The sequence below is a fragment of the Staurois parvus genome, unplaced genomic scaffold (assembly GCF_062004578.1).
Source record: "Staurois parvus isolate SC_StPar_1 unplaced genomic scaffold, SC_StPar_1.0 ptg000475l, whole genome shotgun sequence".
Taxonomy (NCBI): domain Eukaryota; kingdom Metazoa; phylum Chordata; class Amphibia; order Anura; family Ranidae; genus Staurois; species Staurois parvus.
In genome coordinates, this window is record NW_028318271.1 from 283,396 (window position 1) to 300,056 (window position 16,661).

Below are 16,661 nucleotides of genomic sequence, written 5' to 3' on the forward strand. Positions count from 1 at the left end.
CAGGTGTTGTGTGTATAAAGTTCATGCCTATTAATCATTAAAGAGCATTGTTGGCATGCCAATCATGGGTAGGAAGCTGTGTTTTTAGGACTCAGAAAGGAATGTGTAACATCTACTGCTGAGGTTCTAAACTTTGACCTGGCTAACCAATCTCTCAAGAGGTCATTCTGCCTGAAAGCTTGTACTGGAACCACTTGTAATTATGGGATTTCTGGATATGCCAGGGCCAGAACACACCAAAGAGAAGGCACATTGTCTCCTGCACCCATTCTGTGGTGGTATTCATGAATGCATGCCCCTTTAATTAGGACGAAGTTGTTCAATATGCATGCCACAGGCTTGTTTTGATAGCCAACAGGAAAATATATTTCTTTACAACCTGTGACTTTACACTAATAAAAGTGACATTTCTCAGAATAGCTATTGTCAGTACTTTCTTCCAGAAACACATTTCATTTGGATTAGTTGAACTGTTGGACCTATCCCTATGTTGGCATAAAGCCAGAAGGGGTGTGGCTAGTACTGTAATCCCTCCCAGTCTCAGTGCGGTCAGTGACCCCTGTACACACAGTGTACAAATGATTCTGTTGCTTCTGATATCTCACTACAATGGCTGCATGTAAGAAGCAGGCTGCATTCCTTCTGGTCTTTGCATTGCAGTTCCTCTCTCTTCATGGAGCCAAAATCCTGACAATCTGCTTCAATGGTGAGTCCTTTCCTTTATTTTCTTTTTACACTTACAATATAACATATTATTCACGTTCAGATAAGTTTACATTCCTGAACTTCCAAGACTAAGACTCCATGCACACTAGCCTTTTCTTAAGCTCCTACAAGCTATTAAACAAGCAATTTTCTTTTTTTGCCCCTAGAAGCTTATACTGTAGTGTTATCCTATGTGGCCATGCGCACTAGTTTATTCTAGAAGCATTTTTCAAGCTTCATTATTTGGGAGCACAAAAAAATTGCTTTTGTAGAGTTTTTGGTAGCATTTTTCCAGCAGAAAAAAAACTAAATACTCCTAAATGCTTCTATAAAACTCTTCTAACAGCTTTTTTTGAGCGGTTTTTGTTTTTTTATTTAATATACTGTGAAAATGCTATATAACCACTTGCCTACCGGGCACTTATACCCCCTTCTTTACCAGGCCAATTTTCAGCTTTCAGCGCTGTCACACTTTGACAATTGCGCAGTCATGCAAGATTGTATCCATATGAAATTATTTTTTTCTCACAAATAGAGCTTTTTTTTGGTGGTATTTAATCGCCACTGGGCGCTTTACTTTTTGTGCTATAAACAAAAAAAGTGCAAAAAATTTGAAAAAAAAAAAGTTTTTATTATAAAATTTTTCAAACAGGTAATTTTTTTCCTTCACTGATGTGCGTTGATGAGGCAGCACTGATGGGCACTAATAGGCGGCACTGATAGGCAGCACTGACGGGCACTGCTAGGCGGCACTAATGAGATGGCACGGATAAGCGGCACTGATAGGCAGCACTAATGAGGTGTCATGGATAGGCAGCACTGATAGACAGCACTGATAGGTGGCACTGACTGGCATCACTTCTGGGCATTGACTGGCGCAACTGCTGGGCACTGACTGGCAGCACTGCTGGGCTGCACTGATGGGCACTGGTGGGCACAGGTGCGTGGCACTGGTGGGCACAGGTGGGTGGCACTGCTGGGCACAGATGGGTGGCACTTCTGGGTGGCACAGGTGAGTGCACTGCTGGACACAGGAAGGCGCACTACTGGGCACAGGTGGGCGCACTGCTGGACACAGGAGGGCGCACTGCTGGGCACAGGTGGGTGGAACTGGTGGGTGGCACTGCTGGGCACCGATCATCGGGGCACTGATCATCAGTTCCCCCGATGATCGGTGCCAATCCCTGCTCTGACAACTGCCGGTTCTCAGCAGTACTTTCCTCACGCTCTGACAGCGTGAGGAAAGTGCAACCGAGAACTGGCAATTGCATTTACCGGTGATCAGCGTGTCATTGGACATGGCTGATCACGTGGTAAAAGGCCGCTGTGATTGGCCATTTACCACATCACGTGATCAGCTGTATCCGTAGGACACAGCGATCACGGAGATCGCCGGGGGTGCTCAGGAGTGCGCGTTCTGGGAGAACGTCATATGACGCCCTCCCAGAACTGGCTGGCCGCAGTGTAGCCGTCATTCAGCTATCTGCGGTCGGCACCTGGTTAAACACTAACACTCCTAAACACTTCTAAGACTCCATGTACACGGGACGTTTGGTAAACTCTTCTAAATGATGGAAACTGACTGCTGGAAAACGTATTTTAAAAAACATCTGTTTAGCCGCGTTTAGAAGTGTTTTTTAAAGATAACCTCAGGAGACATTCCCAAATGCCCAGAATGCACTGAAAAACCGTAAAAAAATTAACTATTTCAGACATTTTGAGAGAAATAGAGAGAGCAGAAGCAGAGAGAGCAGTATGTGTTGAGATGACCTGTCTTTTCTGGTTGTATTCACTATGGATCCCATCATGAACATAATGCGGCACGTTCTACCATTTTTTCCTTCACGCGAAACCTGGAACTGACTGCGCTGGTGTTCCGGGTCCATTTGAATACAAAATGCTTTGCATGCATTACTGATGATGAAAAAAGCTCTGGACATGGAACAGTTAAAAAACGCTTCTAAACGCAAACGCTTATAAACACGGTTAGCCACGTTTACAAGCGTTTGGCATTTGAAACGCTGATAAAATCTACTCCTATACACAAGTTTGGTGCGTTCAAAAAAACAACTGTAAACTCAACTGCCTGTAAACGACGATGTGTACATGGACACATAGAAAAACATTAGGGAGAGTTCAGGGGCTTCTGAAAAAAAACGCAGAAAAGCTCCTAAACGTGAGTTTATCAGCTGCAGTGTACATGAGCCCTAAATGCTACTACAAACCTGCACAAAAACACTATTATTAATCGTTTTCATCCAACGATTTTTTTCAAGTGTCTTTTGAACTTTTTAAAAATGCTAGTGTGCATGGAGCCTTAAACAAAATCCACGTCTGTCTTGCCCATACTTTTTTGTTGGCAACATCACGTGTTTTGTACTGTGGCATAGCTGAGTACATTGAGGGGATTTACTAAAACTGGAGCAGAGAGAATCTGGAGCCGATTCTGTTTTGATAGTTCATTTAGTACTCTAGAGTGTGAGTTGGACTATTTGAATAATGCACACAGGTGAAAAGGCTTTATTTGAATAAATAGTAAAGAGTTTGATAGAAGATTAGCAAAATTCTCTTGCCGCCCTGCCACTGAACATTTACAGTGTAGGGTGGCAGCTGCCGACACAGATACATATTTACAGTGGGGCAAAAAAGTATTTAGTCAGCCACCAATTGTGCAAGTTCTCCCACTTAAAAAGATGAGAGACGCCTGTAATTGGCATCCTAGGTAGACCTCAACTATGAGTTTGGAGTGTGACTGTTTGAGGTTGTGGACAGGTGTCTTTTATACTGGTAAGTTCAAAGAGGTGCCATTGATACAGGTAATGAGTGCAGGACAGAGGAGCCTCTTAAAGAAGAAGGTACAGGTCTGTGAGAGCCAGAAATCTTGCTTGTTTGTAGGTGACCAAATACTTATTTTCCACCATAATTTGCAAATACATTCTTTCCAAATCAGCCAATGTGATTGTCTGGATTTGTTTTCTCATTTTGTCTCTCATAGTTGAGGTCTACCTATGATGCCAATTACAGGCCTCTCTCATCTTTTTAAGTGGGAGAACTTGCACAATTGGTGGCTGACTAAATACTTTTTTTGCCCCACTGTATATATGTGATTCTGCCTCTTCCTGGTTAGGAGCATGCAGCATGCCCATCCTGTGACTGTTGTGTCCACCGGACACAAAGGACTACTGTTACTGGTAGCCAGTTACTGGGTATCATGCAATCGCTACGATTGGTCATAGCAATTACGTGATAACAATGTAAACAACCTGTCATGAATGGCTTTCCATTCATGAACAGCTTGCTTACTGTTGTGATCTGTGATTGGCCCACAGCAATCACATGGTACCTGGCTACCTGTACCATGTAATTATCTGTAGCCAATCACAGATCACAACCGTAAGCAAGCTGTTCATAAATGGGAAACCCATTCAAGACAGCTAAAACAATTTCCTACACAGTAAACACTGTATAAGCAATAACAGAGTTATGATGCAGCTGCAGCCATGCCCATGGTAGAACCACTGAAACCTGAGGACATATATCGGTACGTTAATTTGTGGGAATCGGTTAGGTATAGTAATTCAATAATCACAAAAAAACTGAGAACCATCTAAATAATCAAATACACATTGAAAAGTACACAGTATACAGTAAATAATTCTGACCCATGACAACTCAAGCTGCTCCAGACCACTTCCCCCACTCTTCTGATATCAATCTGCCAATAATGGACAGCCCTGAGTCCCAGCAGCCTGCACTACCATAGATTAGATATCAGAGCTGTGGGATTACCCTGCAGACCACAGATAGGTCGCTGACACCCATCTGTCATTGCTTATTAGCTAGGAAAAGTTAAATACGGACTCTCACTATGGTGCATGGATGTTGCTAGGATTGTGATAGACCTAGGACACCCAGGGGCGAATTAATAAAAGGGGCTTAGCATGCCATGGCTAGTGGTGGCCATGTAGACATAGCACCTACCAGTGGGAGTGGCTGAAGAAGAATAGGTCAAATAGAACCGGAGCCTACTTGCTATATACACTGCACACAAGTCGCTGTCCTCTTACCACAAGTCGCTGTCCTCTTACCTGTAGGAAAAATGAATATCTCCTAAACGTGCGCCATATAAGGGGTATTCGAGTGAGCGGCAGCCAGTGATGTCACAAGCGCATGCATGCTGCAGGAAAGGCATACCCGTGTTGTGCCTTCAGAGCTGTATGACGTCATCAGTCAAGTGGCCACAGCCTGCTTACTCAGAAGGAAGACCGGATGAAGATGGAAGCCTTCTCATCAGTAACAGCGCACCGCTGGAGGGCTTTGTTTAAAGGTAAGTCTTTCATAATGTGCTAGTGTGCAATGCATACTAGCATATTATAACAACACGGGGCACGTGACATGGTGACATATTGACGTTTTCCAGAAGTGCCGTGGCGGCCATTTTGGGTTCTGGAACACATGGCTGTTCCTACCCTGGAGACTTCAATTCACTGCCTGGCTCTCCTTCAGAGTGGTATGGCCATATAAATATAGTTACCGCTGAGGAGTGGGGTTATTTGGACCATCTCACTATATGGAAGCTGATTTCATCAAATTCTAATGTAAGTTGCTACAATAAAATATGTTTGTCATCTAATACATATACTGATCCCTGGTCTGTTTATGAGGTCTATGGGAAGTGTTTGGAGAAGACGGTAGAACAATGTTTGGAGGCAATCTCATCTTTATTATGGATCCTATGCTGATTTTATCTATGTTAGGGTAATTATGCACTTTTTATATTGTGTGTAGTGGAGTTACTAATTGAGTTGTTGGAGTCCTGATATTTCATGATTGCTGTGGCACCTTAGTTTGTCTACATGTGACACGTGTACTACGGGATAATACTTGGGATAATACACTATGTTTAGATTTTTTCTTTGAGGTATATGAAGATCTTCTGGAGTATACCATCAATCTTATTCGGGGATAAAGATTTATTGTGAAATCACCTGCAAGAATTTTTGGATTTTAATTTGGACTTTATTTGGACTCTAGGTGTATGGGACACTTTATTTTTATTTTTTTATTTATTTCAGTCAAGTTTGCTTATTATTATTTTATTTTACATATTATAATATCGCCTTGCAGGAACAGTTTTTTTTTCTGAAGTTTACTACCGCTTTAAGACAATATGCCCTTTGCTAAATAACATATTTCAAGCAACAAAGCATATAAATTGCAGTGGTCAGAACTGTAAAACGTACAACGCAGTGTATGTAATGCAGTAGTCAAGACTAACATACACAGCACAGCAGGTACAGTTGTGTTCAAAATAATAGCAGTGTGTTGAAAAAAGTGAATAAAGCTCAAAATCCTTCTAATAGCTTTTATTTCCATACACACAAATGCATTGGGAACACTACACATTCTATTCCAAATCAAAACTTGAAGAAAAATAGATCAAATTTGTGTTGTTCCTCTAAAAAAATTGAAGAAAAGTGAATATTAGACTGTTCAAAAAAATAGCCGTGTTTGTATTCTTCTTTACAAACTCAAACATTCACTATATAAACTGAAAAATGTTTGAAGATTTTGCTTTCCTTTGAATCGCTTAATGAATATTTCGTTGTATAAGCACTGTTTCTGAGAACTGCTGTACATCTGTGTTGCATGGAGTCAACCAACTTCTGGCACCTGTAACCAGGTATTCCAGCCCAGGATGATTGGACTACATTCCACAGTTCTTCTCTATTTCTTGGTTTTGCCTCAGAAACGGCATTTTTGATGTCACCCCACAAGTTTTCTATTGGATTAAGATCCGGGGATTGGGCTGGCCACTCCATAACGTCAATCTTGTTGGTCTGGAACCAAGATGTTGCACGTTTACTGGTGTGTTTGGGGTCGTTGTCTTGTTGGAACACCCATTTCAAGGGCATTTCCTCTTCAGCATAAGGCAGCATGACCTCTTCAAGTATTCTCTCTGCTCTTTGGCAAATTGTAACCTCTTCAGCACATGTCTTTTTTTCAACAGTGGGACTTTGCGGGGGCTTCTTGCAGATAGCTTGGCTTCACATAGGCGTCTTCTAATTGTAACAGTACTCACAGGGAACATTAGACCTTCTTTGATCTTCCTGGAGCTGATTGTTGGCTGAGTCCTTGCCAGTTTGGCTATTCTTCTATCCATTTGAATGGTAGTTTTTCCACGTCTTTCAGGTTTTGGTTGCCATTTTAAAGCATTTGCGATCATTTTAGCTGAGCAGCCTATCATTTTCTGCACTTCTTTATATGTTTTCCCCTCTCCAATCAACTTTTTAATCAAGGTACGCTGTTCTTCTGAACAATGTCTGGAACGACCCATTTTCCTCAGAATTTCAGAGAGAAATGCACTGTAACCAGCATGTACAACATTTGCTGCCTTCCTTCCTTCCTTAAATAAGGGCAATAATTGCCACCTGTTTTTCAAAGAATGAATGACCTCACTAATAAAACTCCACACTGCTATTATTTTGAACATGCCCCTTTCAAATAGTGATTCAATTACACAGAATCAGCAGCATGCATGTCATGACTGTTGGGTCTGTTGAATTTCTATTACTCTACTACACCTGCTAGTAAATTATTTGCCATGTAGAAATATCATTTCTACCAAAAACAGTGACTGATCAGGTTAGTGATGTCTGACTGCTATTATTTTGAACACAACTGTACATTGGTGGTCAGTGCTCAGTATGACCACTTACATTGTTGGTCAGTGCTTAGAGTAAACCTTAAATTTGTGGTCAGTTCTCAGTGTGACCAATTCCATTGGTTGTTTGGGCTCAGTGTGACTACTTAGATTGCTGGACACAGCTCAATGTGACCACCTACATTGATGGTCAGTGCTCATTGTAACCACTTATGTTGCTGAGCAGTGCTCAGTGTGCCCTGTGGTGGTCAATGTTTCTGCTTACATTAGTGGTTAGTGTGCCCTCTTGGGCCCTCATTCACACCTGTGGCCGTAGGACAGTAAAAGCATGTGGTTGAGCTGTGGTTTTGCTGTCCTGACTGCTCATTCAGTGAGTGATACTGCGGCTGAACGAAACCCATTCAAGCAAATAGAGCCATACTGCAACCAAACTTTAACCATTTGCATTCCTGGTTGTGGGATGGCATTTTCAGGGTTGAAACAGGCACTTGAGGGTGACATAGTACCTCCTCACTACCTGTCAAACACCATCTGATAAGTGATCCACTGCCAATTGCTTCTTAGAGGGCAGCAATGGTAACTGCACGTCTGAATGAACACTTACATTGGTGGTCATTGGTACACAGTGCCCTCCTGTACTATGGTGGTCATTGTGTCCCTACACTCCTTTTAATGGTGCCTGGCAAGTCCCTCTTTAATGATGGGTAATTTGCTTCACCACAAAAAATATTGTTTGCAGCACCATAAACATCACAATTTGTTCAACCACAAACATTACAGTATGCTCCATAATACATATTACCGTTTGCACCTCCATAATTATTAGTTTGCTTTACTATAAACATTACAGTTTTCTCCACTATAAATATTACAGTTTGCTTATGGGCGGAGCTTGAAGGGTCACAGGGGTAACATGTCGACCCCCACCCATGCTCCAGGGGACCCGTGCAGCCTCCCTGTCACCTCCCATGCCAGAAAAGTCAGGCACACCCCACAATAGCACTCACTGCTGTGCAGCTGGTACATCTCCCCAATGTGGCGACACATCCACCGCATCTGCCACACATTCAGGGCAAATAACCAGCAGCAGGTTCCAGGAGATGCCACAACCTGGAGAGAACTGGTAGAGGAGGAAGATCTGGGAGCTCTTAGAGCCCTGCTGAGAGAACCTATTAAATACAGGTAAGTCACATGTGTTCCTGCCCCATACACATAATTATTCATACCTTATACATGTATATCCCATAAATACACAAAAATATTCACCCCCTCACTCATGTATACTCCGCCCACATACACATAAATATTCACCCCATCCCATATGTACTTTGCAATTTACACACATATATTCCCCTCTACATATGTATACCCCTGCGACAGACCCAGCCAGGACAGGGGCTTTTTGAGGGGACTATGGGCTAGCCTACTACTCACTGATTATGTCCCATGAGGGAGACCAGGGATTTTGTCAGCTTTTCCCAGTCAGAGCATGGAGGAGAGCCAGGTCCTGAAACCCTTTAACTGGCCGGAAGTATCTACTGGGATTATGTGGCCAGAACAGTGGTGCATCTGCAGGAACATTGTGTCTGACAGATTGTGCAGACACATCTTCACCAGCCAGGGATATGGAACTCTCCTTGGGCATTTTTCTTATCTTGCCCAGGCTGCTCCTTGAGAACTACATGCAGCATTTGCCCATTTTGCCCGGCTACTACCAAATTTATATTATTAGGTTTCTCAATTATTTCCACCGAAGATGTGCCACTTGGTAATCTAGACCAGAGTTTCTCAACCTTTTTTCAGTCAAGGCACCCTTTAAAATTACGGACAGTCTTGAGGCACCCCATTGCAAAATGGGGTTCTTCAAGAGTGTCCATAATTTTAAAGAGGCACCCATTCTAAAATGTGAAAAACGATTCTAATAGTTTTATATAACACAACAACATCCACACATGTAGGACACCCAACATTAGAGGTGATTCATTCTTTCAAAGCATACACTTTTGCATACTGGTACTGACTAGTATTCCAATGTTTCTCTTCTTCCTCAGTTTTTCTCCATCACTGAGCTGATATGACCCCAGCACTGATGGAGAGGGGCAGGGGAGGGTCAAACAAGGATGCCGTGCAGGCAGCTGACATTCTCCTTAACTGATGATGTCATTGGTTGTCAGGATGCCGGTGGCTGGACGGTCGTAATGGTGCACAATGAAAACCTGTGGCTTTGTGTAACTAAAAGGCAGGTTTGTTCCACCGCACACGCTGGCTTGTATAAAAGTTTTGGACAATTTTTAGACATTTTGCCAAGGCACCCCTGAGGAAACCTCAAGGCACCACAGGGTGCCTGGGCACCCTGGTTGAGAAAGGCTGCCCTAGATCTTAATCTGGGGGTGGGACATTTAGAAACGAGTGGAACTGTTTCTGGGCATCCTTCTGGGCACACCCTGGCTAATCAAGACTTATTGTGGACATGTTTTCCAGCACACAGGCAAGGGAGGCAGGGTGGGTAATTCCTGTGACTACTAGCCATACTAATAAGACTTGTTTAGGTGTCTAGCAGTTAATTAGTTTAATGTTTAGAGGTTGCATTGTCATGTTTTTACTGGTTGTAAGTCTGAAAGTTTTTATTTGAGGCTAAAAACAATTAAAATCCACTTGCATCATGGTATGGCTCTTACTCACGTATAGCACTCATTCTTTGGAGACTGCCATCAATGTAGATATGAAAAGGCTGTGGGGTTTATTTACTAAAGCTGGTTCACTCAGACTCTCGTGCACTTCTGCATAGAAACCAATTAGCTTCCAGGTTTCATTGCTAAAGCTTAATTAAACAAGCTGAGGTTATGAGTTGATTGGCTACCATGTTCAGGTACAGGAGATTCTGTGTGAACTAGCTTTACCCCCGGTTCACATCTATGCAGCCGTGCAGGCCGCGTTTTGCAAGGGCACAAGAGCTCATTCATTTGAATGGACTCCCGTGCCCCGTGACACGCAGGGAAAAAGCACTTCTTTGGAAACTGCAGCTCGCACGGGGACCTCGGTTCCCAGTACGGTTGTGTTTTCCAGTGTGGGCGCCGTGCCATTAGAACTAATGGCACCCACCCGCGGATCCACATTTCTCTGTGCGGGTGGTGCGGCTACACGGATTTTCATGCGGATCCGCACTGACACCACCCGCCCACCACCCAACCTGGGGTTAGTAAATAAATCCCTTTGCATATTCAGCACAAGTAGGAGAGAAGCTGGGGTGAACAGCTCTTTGAGAGTTTTGAATGTCTCCTCCTGAGCTTTTTTGCCAATTGGACTGAATAGAAAGAAACAACTTGCCTTTCTGCTGAGTAGACTGTCTGCACAGCAATTGTGTAAGGAGTGCCATGATTTGGGCAAATGTAGGGATGATAAGTTGGTAGTAGCCTACAAACCCTAGGAAAGACTCATGGTTTTGGGAGCTGACCAGTCCCATACTGCTTGTATCTTAGATGGCTCAGGGGATACCTCTCCAGCCTCCACCATATAGCCTAGATACTAGTTCTCATCAGATGATATTTATCTGGCTTCAGCTTAAACCATATAGGTTAAACTGGGTGAACGCTTGATCAAGGTGATGAACATGATCTTCAAATGTTTTAGAGAAGATGATGTCATCTAGATAAATGAGAACTACCAAAATTGAGGTCTCCCAAGCACCATTCCATGACCCTCTGAAAAGAACTAGGGGCATTTGTCAGGCCAAATGACATTCAATTAAATCTTGATGAGTTTATACATTTCCAATAATCCACATAGAAGCATAGGTTCCCATTTTGTTTTCAAAATACAATGATGGGGGCTGTCCATGGGCTCCAACTTTCCTGGTTGACCCCACTCTGTAGCTCTATGTTGTGGAGTAAGTCATTGACTTCCTGACACAGGGCAGGGGGTATGTTGTAATATCTCTCTCTGATGGGTACAGTATCCCCACAAATATACATGATCCAGGGTGGTAGTACAGCCATAATCCTGCAATTCGCTTGAGAAACACCAGAAAATGTTCCTTTAAAAGTTGATGTAGAAGCCATTGTTGTCCAATGGGACCCAGATGGCAATAAAAACTTGACAGGAGTAAGCTTCCATTACTTTATTCCATATGAGTTATGTTCTGTGATGTAAAGGGTGCTTGATTTATTATTCTGCAATGCAAAGTGCTGGTGGTACTGTATTGTTCTGCACTATGTTAAATGTAATGTCCTGCAATGTATTGTGCAATGACTGTAATGAAGTGTGGTGTACAGGCCTCTTTCCCTGGCTGTCACACTGATAGAATGAGTTTATAGTTGCTCTGGGTATGTGACTCTAAGTACTAAAGTCATTTTATTAGGAAGTCAGCTCTGTAATGACAAGATATGAAGTCAGTGGCGGTCCAAATAATTGTGTTTCACATACTTATTGTGAAGACAGAATGACATAAGTCAGAGAATGCCAGTTTCGAAGCCTTGCAGGGTCCCTTCCTCGAGCAGACACAGAGAATGCACAAGGCCCCCCAAAACATCTATATTCTTCATTACAATTTCTTTGTGTAGCACTATCCCCGAAGGATCCGCTTGGTGATTTTGGGTTTCTTGTTCTGCGCTCGACTCCAAGAACACCCTCAGCCCCTCAGGCACACCTGGTTAATGGTAGACACTATAATACCAGAAAGTAGACTCACACACAGATTAGAGTAAATTGATATGAGTTTTATATCAAACTTCAGTGTAAACTTGAAAAGAATAAGCTGATATTGATACTTTGAATAGCAATAGTTACTCTTAGCAGCTCTAAGCAAAGAAGCAAGACCTATAACAGAAGCTCAATCATTGTTAGCAGTCCTGCTCTGCAGAAATTTACCCAATGCCTCTAACCTGAGGTGGTGTCAACTCCATCAGAATTTGATGCAAGGGTTAAATATAAAGTAAAGAGCTCTTTGACTAGAGTAATTAATGTCCCTTTAAATGCAGTGAGTATTCTTCTGCGCGCTCGCTGGGGCCCACTTGGTGCACAAGTAGACAATGATGTAGGTGATAGTCCCCGACAAGATTGATGCAAATGGAAGGTAGAAGAAAGTAAAAGGGCTTTCCCTTTAAGTGACACTTGACCTGGATGCTGCTTCTTTCAATGTGCTGGAAAAAGAGCAGATAAAAGGCATATAAATTGTTAACTGACAAATGGGCTTGTTGGCAAAGGCCAACTTCACACTGGGATGCGGTGACCAAGGGAAGTGGTGGTAGAAGTTCCTTTAGGAAGATAGGCCAATGGTTCAGGGAGCACTGATGTTATTTGGCCCACAAGAGGTGTGCACTGCAATCAGCTCTACTGATTTGACTATACTGCAAATGTGTTCAACAGTAGCAGCTATAGGAACTATGCCGCAACACGTGTTAACTGCATGTAATGTTCACAACTGTGTGCAGGTAGAAAAGAAGGCAGGAGGAGAATGTTAGGGCTCGTTCACACTTGGCTGTTTTGCCAACGCTTGCCAAATGCCCCTATAGCGTTTGGCAAGCGTTGGTCCGGTGTTTGCTGAGTGTTTTTTAACGCTCGGCAAACGCTCGGCAAACGCCACATGCGCGGTTTAGCGGCGGTTGCTAGGCGTTTGCCGAGCGTTAATAACGTCCCACAAACGCCTATAATGCAGTTTGAGTGGTGTTACCGCTCCGCAAACGCCCCGCAACCGCGTCGCAACCGCACCGCAAACGCCGGCCGGGTGTTTGCGGAGCGGCACCATAGACGCGAATAGGAGGCTTCAACGCCTCCTGACTCGTCCAGAGGTGTCCGTTTTGCCGCGACGCAACGCGACGCGACGCAAACGCTCCCGTTAGAACAGCACCATGTGCTGTAATGTGCAGAATTGGCAGAGGCGTTTGGGAAGCGGTAAAAACGCTTCCCAAACGCCTCTCTGCCGCCTGCACACAGCGCTAGTGTGAACGTAGCCAAAATGTTTTCTTGCTTAACTGGTGTATGGGACTCTCACCTGATCAGTGGCTTCCAGCAGTTCCTGGCTGACTCTCTCTCTGCGGATGGGGGCCCCACAAGTTCTCCAGTCTCATTTGCAGCATTCCCTCTGGTCACCACGCTCCGGGTCACCTGCTGATAGACTGTCTCACTGAACAGAATGGCAAGGCTAGCGGTTAGAGACTCCTCCTCACCTCTCCTCTCTCTGGCTCTGTGGCCTGGTCTGGTCCTCCAGCAGTCAGCACAACTCTCACTCTTTGCTTCTGCTCTCCAGCTCTCTCCCCTCTCACTTCATGTTCCCCGACTTCAACATTTATATCCCTCCGCCCACACACCAGCTCTTCTGGGAAAAATGTAGTCCCCCAATTAGCAGCTTTCTAACAAAATCCTGCAGTTGAGCCTGTTAGATCCATAGAGCCTTTACCAGAATGTGTGTGTTACTGAGTTGCAGGCCATTTGCAGACATAATGCCAGCAGCAGAGTGTTACCTTTGTCATATCACCATGTCTGTGATACGCATTTATTTTGAGTTTCGTTGACTTTGTATCTTTCTGTTTAGTTCTGGTATGGAGTTACCTGTTGCATTCACTTTGAGCTTCTCCCTGATCATATAGAAGTCAAGTACTGCAAGAGCACAGCTTCTAATATGAACTATACTCATCAATGACAACACTTTTACTTTTCTCCACAGAAGAATTTCTTTCAGGTTTGCATTGTTGTCTCCATTGCTGAGACTTCTACATTGGTTGTCCTCACATTCTGTGTTTTTATTACTTGTGTTTCCAGGTGGGAGTCACTACCTCCTGATGGATGAGATCTCCCGAATCCTACAGAACAACGGGCATGAAGTGAGACTGTTTCTGCAGAATGGGGAAAGAATGCCTCCAGGTGAGTGTACAGTAGAATGATCACAATCTCTGATAATTACACATGGAGTCAGATAAATGTGTAGCATTGTTAAAATAACTTGTTAAACGTTATGTAAAGCCCAGCTGTAGCCCAAACTTTTTTTTCTAGTTATCTGTAGAACCTGGAAGGGTTATAACTTCAACTTTCAACATTTTAATGCTGTCTGTCCCCATGACAGAACAGGAAATGAGGGCATATCTCCCAAATCTTGCCTATTTGACAGGTGTCAGACAGAACGTGAATTGAAGGGAAATCCCCCCAATGAACCACAGAAAAAAAAACTTTTCTGGTGGAATGAAGAAGGCTGGGAACCTCTGTCAGGATTTTAATGTTGCTTTGAATTCCCCTAATTCCTGCCCATATGATAGGTGTTAGATCAGGAAATGAGGAAGAATCAACTTAGCACCCACAACATTTAAAACCTATCCCACCCTATCCTAAATTAAAAAAAGAAAAGAAAATGATGTGCATTTGGGTAATAAAGCAAACTTGTGTGCTGTGGAGACTTCTCAACTTCATGAACTGCCATCCCCTGACCAGTGAGGGAGTTGCAGTACACTCAATGGACGTAGAAGGTTGGGACATTTGTCCTGATGTAATGGAGGTCTGGCCCCAGTAACAAAGTGAGACTAGTTTATAAGGGGCACATGGAGGAAACTTTTTTTGCCAAGAAAGGTATTAGCATCTTGTGGAGGCTCCTCTTAGAACCTTTAGGACCACATTTATACAAACAGCAAGCAGCAGTAAAAGCAGTTTTACTAGCCCCCAACTGGAAGGGGTCGTTCACATGCTGTGGCCGTGATGCTTCCTGGCCATGGCAAACTTAACTCACCACCACCTGTCAAACTCACACATTGGTGTCAATGGAACTGTATCACAACCACAAGCCAAATGCTTGGACCGCAGTTGCGGCATGCTATTTCACTGCAAAATATCCTTTCTGCTGAGAAAAAAATGAAATGTAGCAATTGTTTGGAATGTTGTTGAATGCTTTTTTTCTCCTTTGCATCACATAGAAGGAGAAATGTATTTTCTGGACTGCAATAATTTAAGCTGGTCTGAGGAGTGGTATCGGTGGTATTGGCTGCAAAAGCCACTATGAAAATAGCTGCCATGGTACACAAAATACTAAAAAAAACTATACTCTGTTTTTGATGTTCAGGTTACAAGCGACCACCAAGTCCATATCCAGTGACCACTTATTCCTTTGATGAGAAATATCTTCAAGAATTTACAGATACACTTACAGGAATCCAGAAGGGGTTTCTACAAGGCAGGTATGGTGAATGTGGTGAAGAAGGAACCCTGCTCTCTGTCGTGTTACGTGTCCCACCCATGGGACAGAGTCCCTGCCTTGCTCCTCACTGGGAACCCACCAAAAGTAATGTTGCTCATTGTTTAGGTCTAACTCAGGCCATAGTCCTGAATGCTCTTCTTTTCACCTGCATGTATGGTGTGCCCGAGACAAGGTACAAAATGTCATTCACCATTATCATACTCTCACCATGCTCCTGGTCATCATGCCATTCTAACTGGGGACACTCACTGCAACAAGCCCGACGACTGAAGCTTGGTTACAGGACAGGCTTTAAATCCCCCTATCCACCACCACCCCCTAGTCTGAACAGGTGTGCATACAGGTGGGAATATCAGGTTCATGTTTCACCAGGTGGATACTTAATGAGGTGCATTGTCTAGCGTGGCTTAACTGTGTGTTATCTCACGTCACAGCAAGGTTACTAGGTTTCACTTCAGACACATGAAGCAGTCATAGGCTCAGTCCAGCTCCATATTATTGCTACAATTCTCACTATTAATCCATTAAGCACATCTCCTCCATTGCAATCATCAGCTCTTAGCTATCCAGTCAATCAACAGTTCTCTCTCATATAGTGAGATATCTCTCAGATATATTCCCAATACTCAGGCTGGGATCCCAAGAAGTAAGCTCCTCCCAGGTTATATATGTAGCCAGGTACTGGTAAAAAGCTTTTTAGGTAAAGACTAACTGATTATATCCACCACTGTTGGACAGCAAGTCCCAGCATGTTCCCTATTATGTTCCTGTTGACTTTCATTGCGCCCTTCAGAATGACTCAAACCAGGATTGAGGGGAAAAGGTGTGCTAAAGAGAAGGATCATGATATATGTAGATCCATCACCTCTAGGTGGAACTACTCCCTGCTGCAAAAGAAACTACAGCTTCCAAGGGTCGTGGTAACTTGAGAGGAGGAGAGAGGGGACTTTGACATCGCTGCCCGGGAAAAACGGGGGACACTTAGTGCTAGACCAAGGAAGGAGACAGGAGCGGGGACCCAGTGATGAGCCTGTAGCACTTGTTTGCCTGTGTGGCCCATTGCCAGCAGTCTTGAGACACCAAGCGGAATTGCTAGCTTGTCTCTAGCTACACCAA

The 16,661-nt window shown here is 43.6% G+C and overlaps 1 protein-coding gene across 2 annotated transcripts in view; it reads left to right on the forward strand.

Moving 5' to 3' along the window:
- Nucleotides 1-586: 586 nt before the first annotated feature.
- Nucleotides 587-16,661, forward strand: part of LOC149452371 (UDP-glycosyltransferase 3A1-like) — a 34,710-nt gene continuing 18,635 nt past the window's right edge. The window contains exons 1-3 of one of the 2 annotated variants that reach the window (XM_089689427.1): nucleotides 587-706; nucleotides 14,126-14,227; nucleotides 15,411-15,525. In XM_089689427.1, coding sequence (XP_089545553.1) covers nucleotides 610-706; nucleotides 14,126-14,227; nucleotides 15,411-15,525 — 314 coding nt within the window. In that variant the 5' untranslated portion in view covers nucleotides 587-609. Of the gene's footprint in view, nucleotides 707-14,125; nucleotides 14,228-15,407; nucleotides 15,526-16,661 lie in introns of those variants that run through there. The other variant, XM_089689428.1, reaches the window with a different exon arrangement.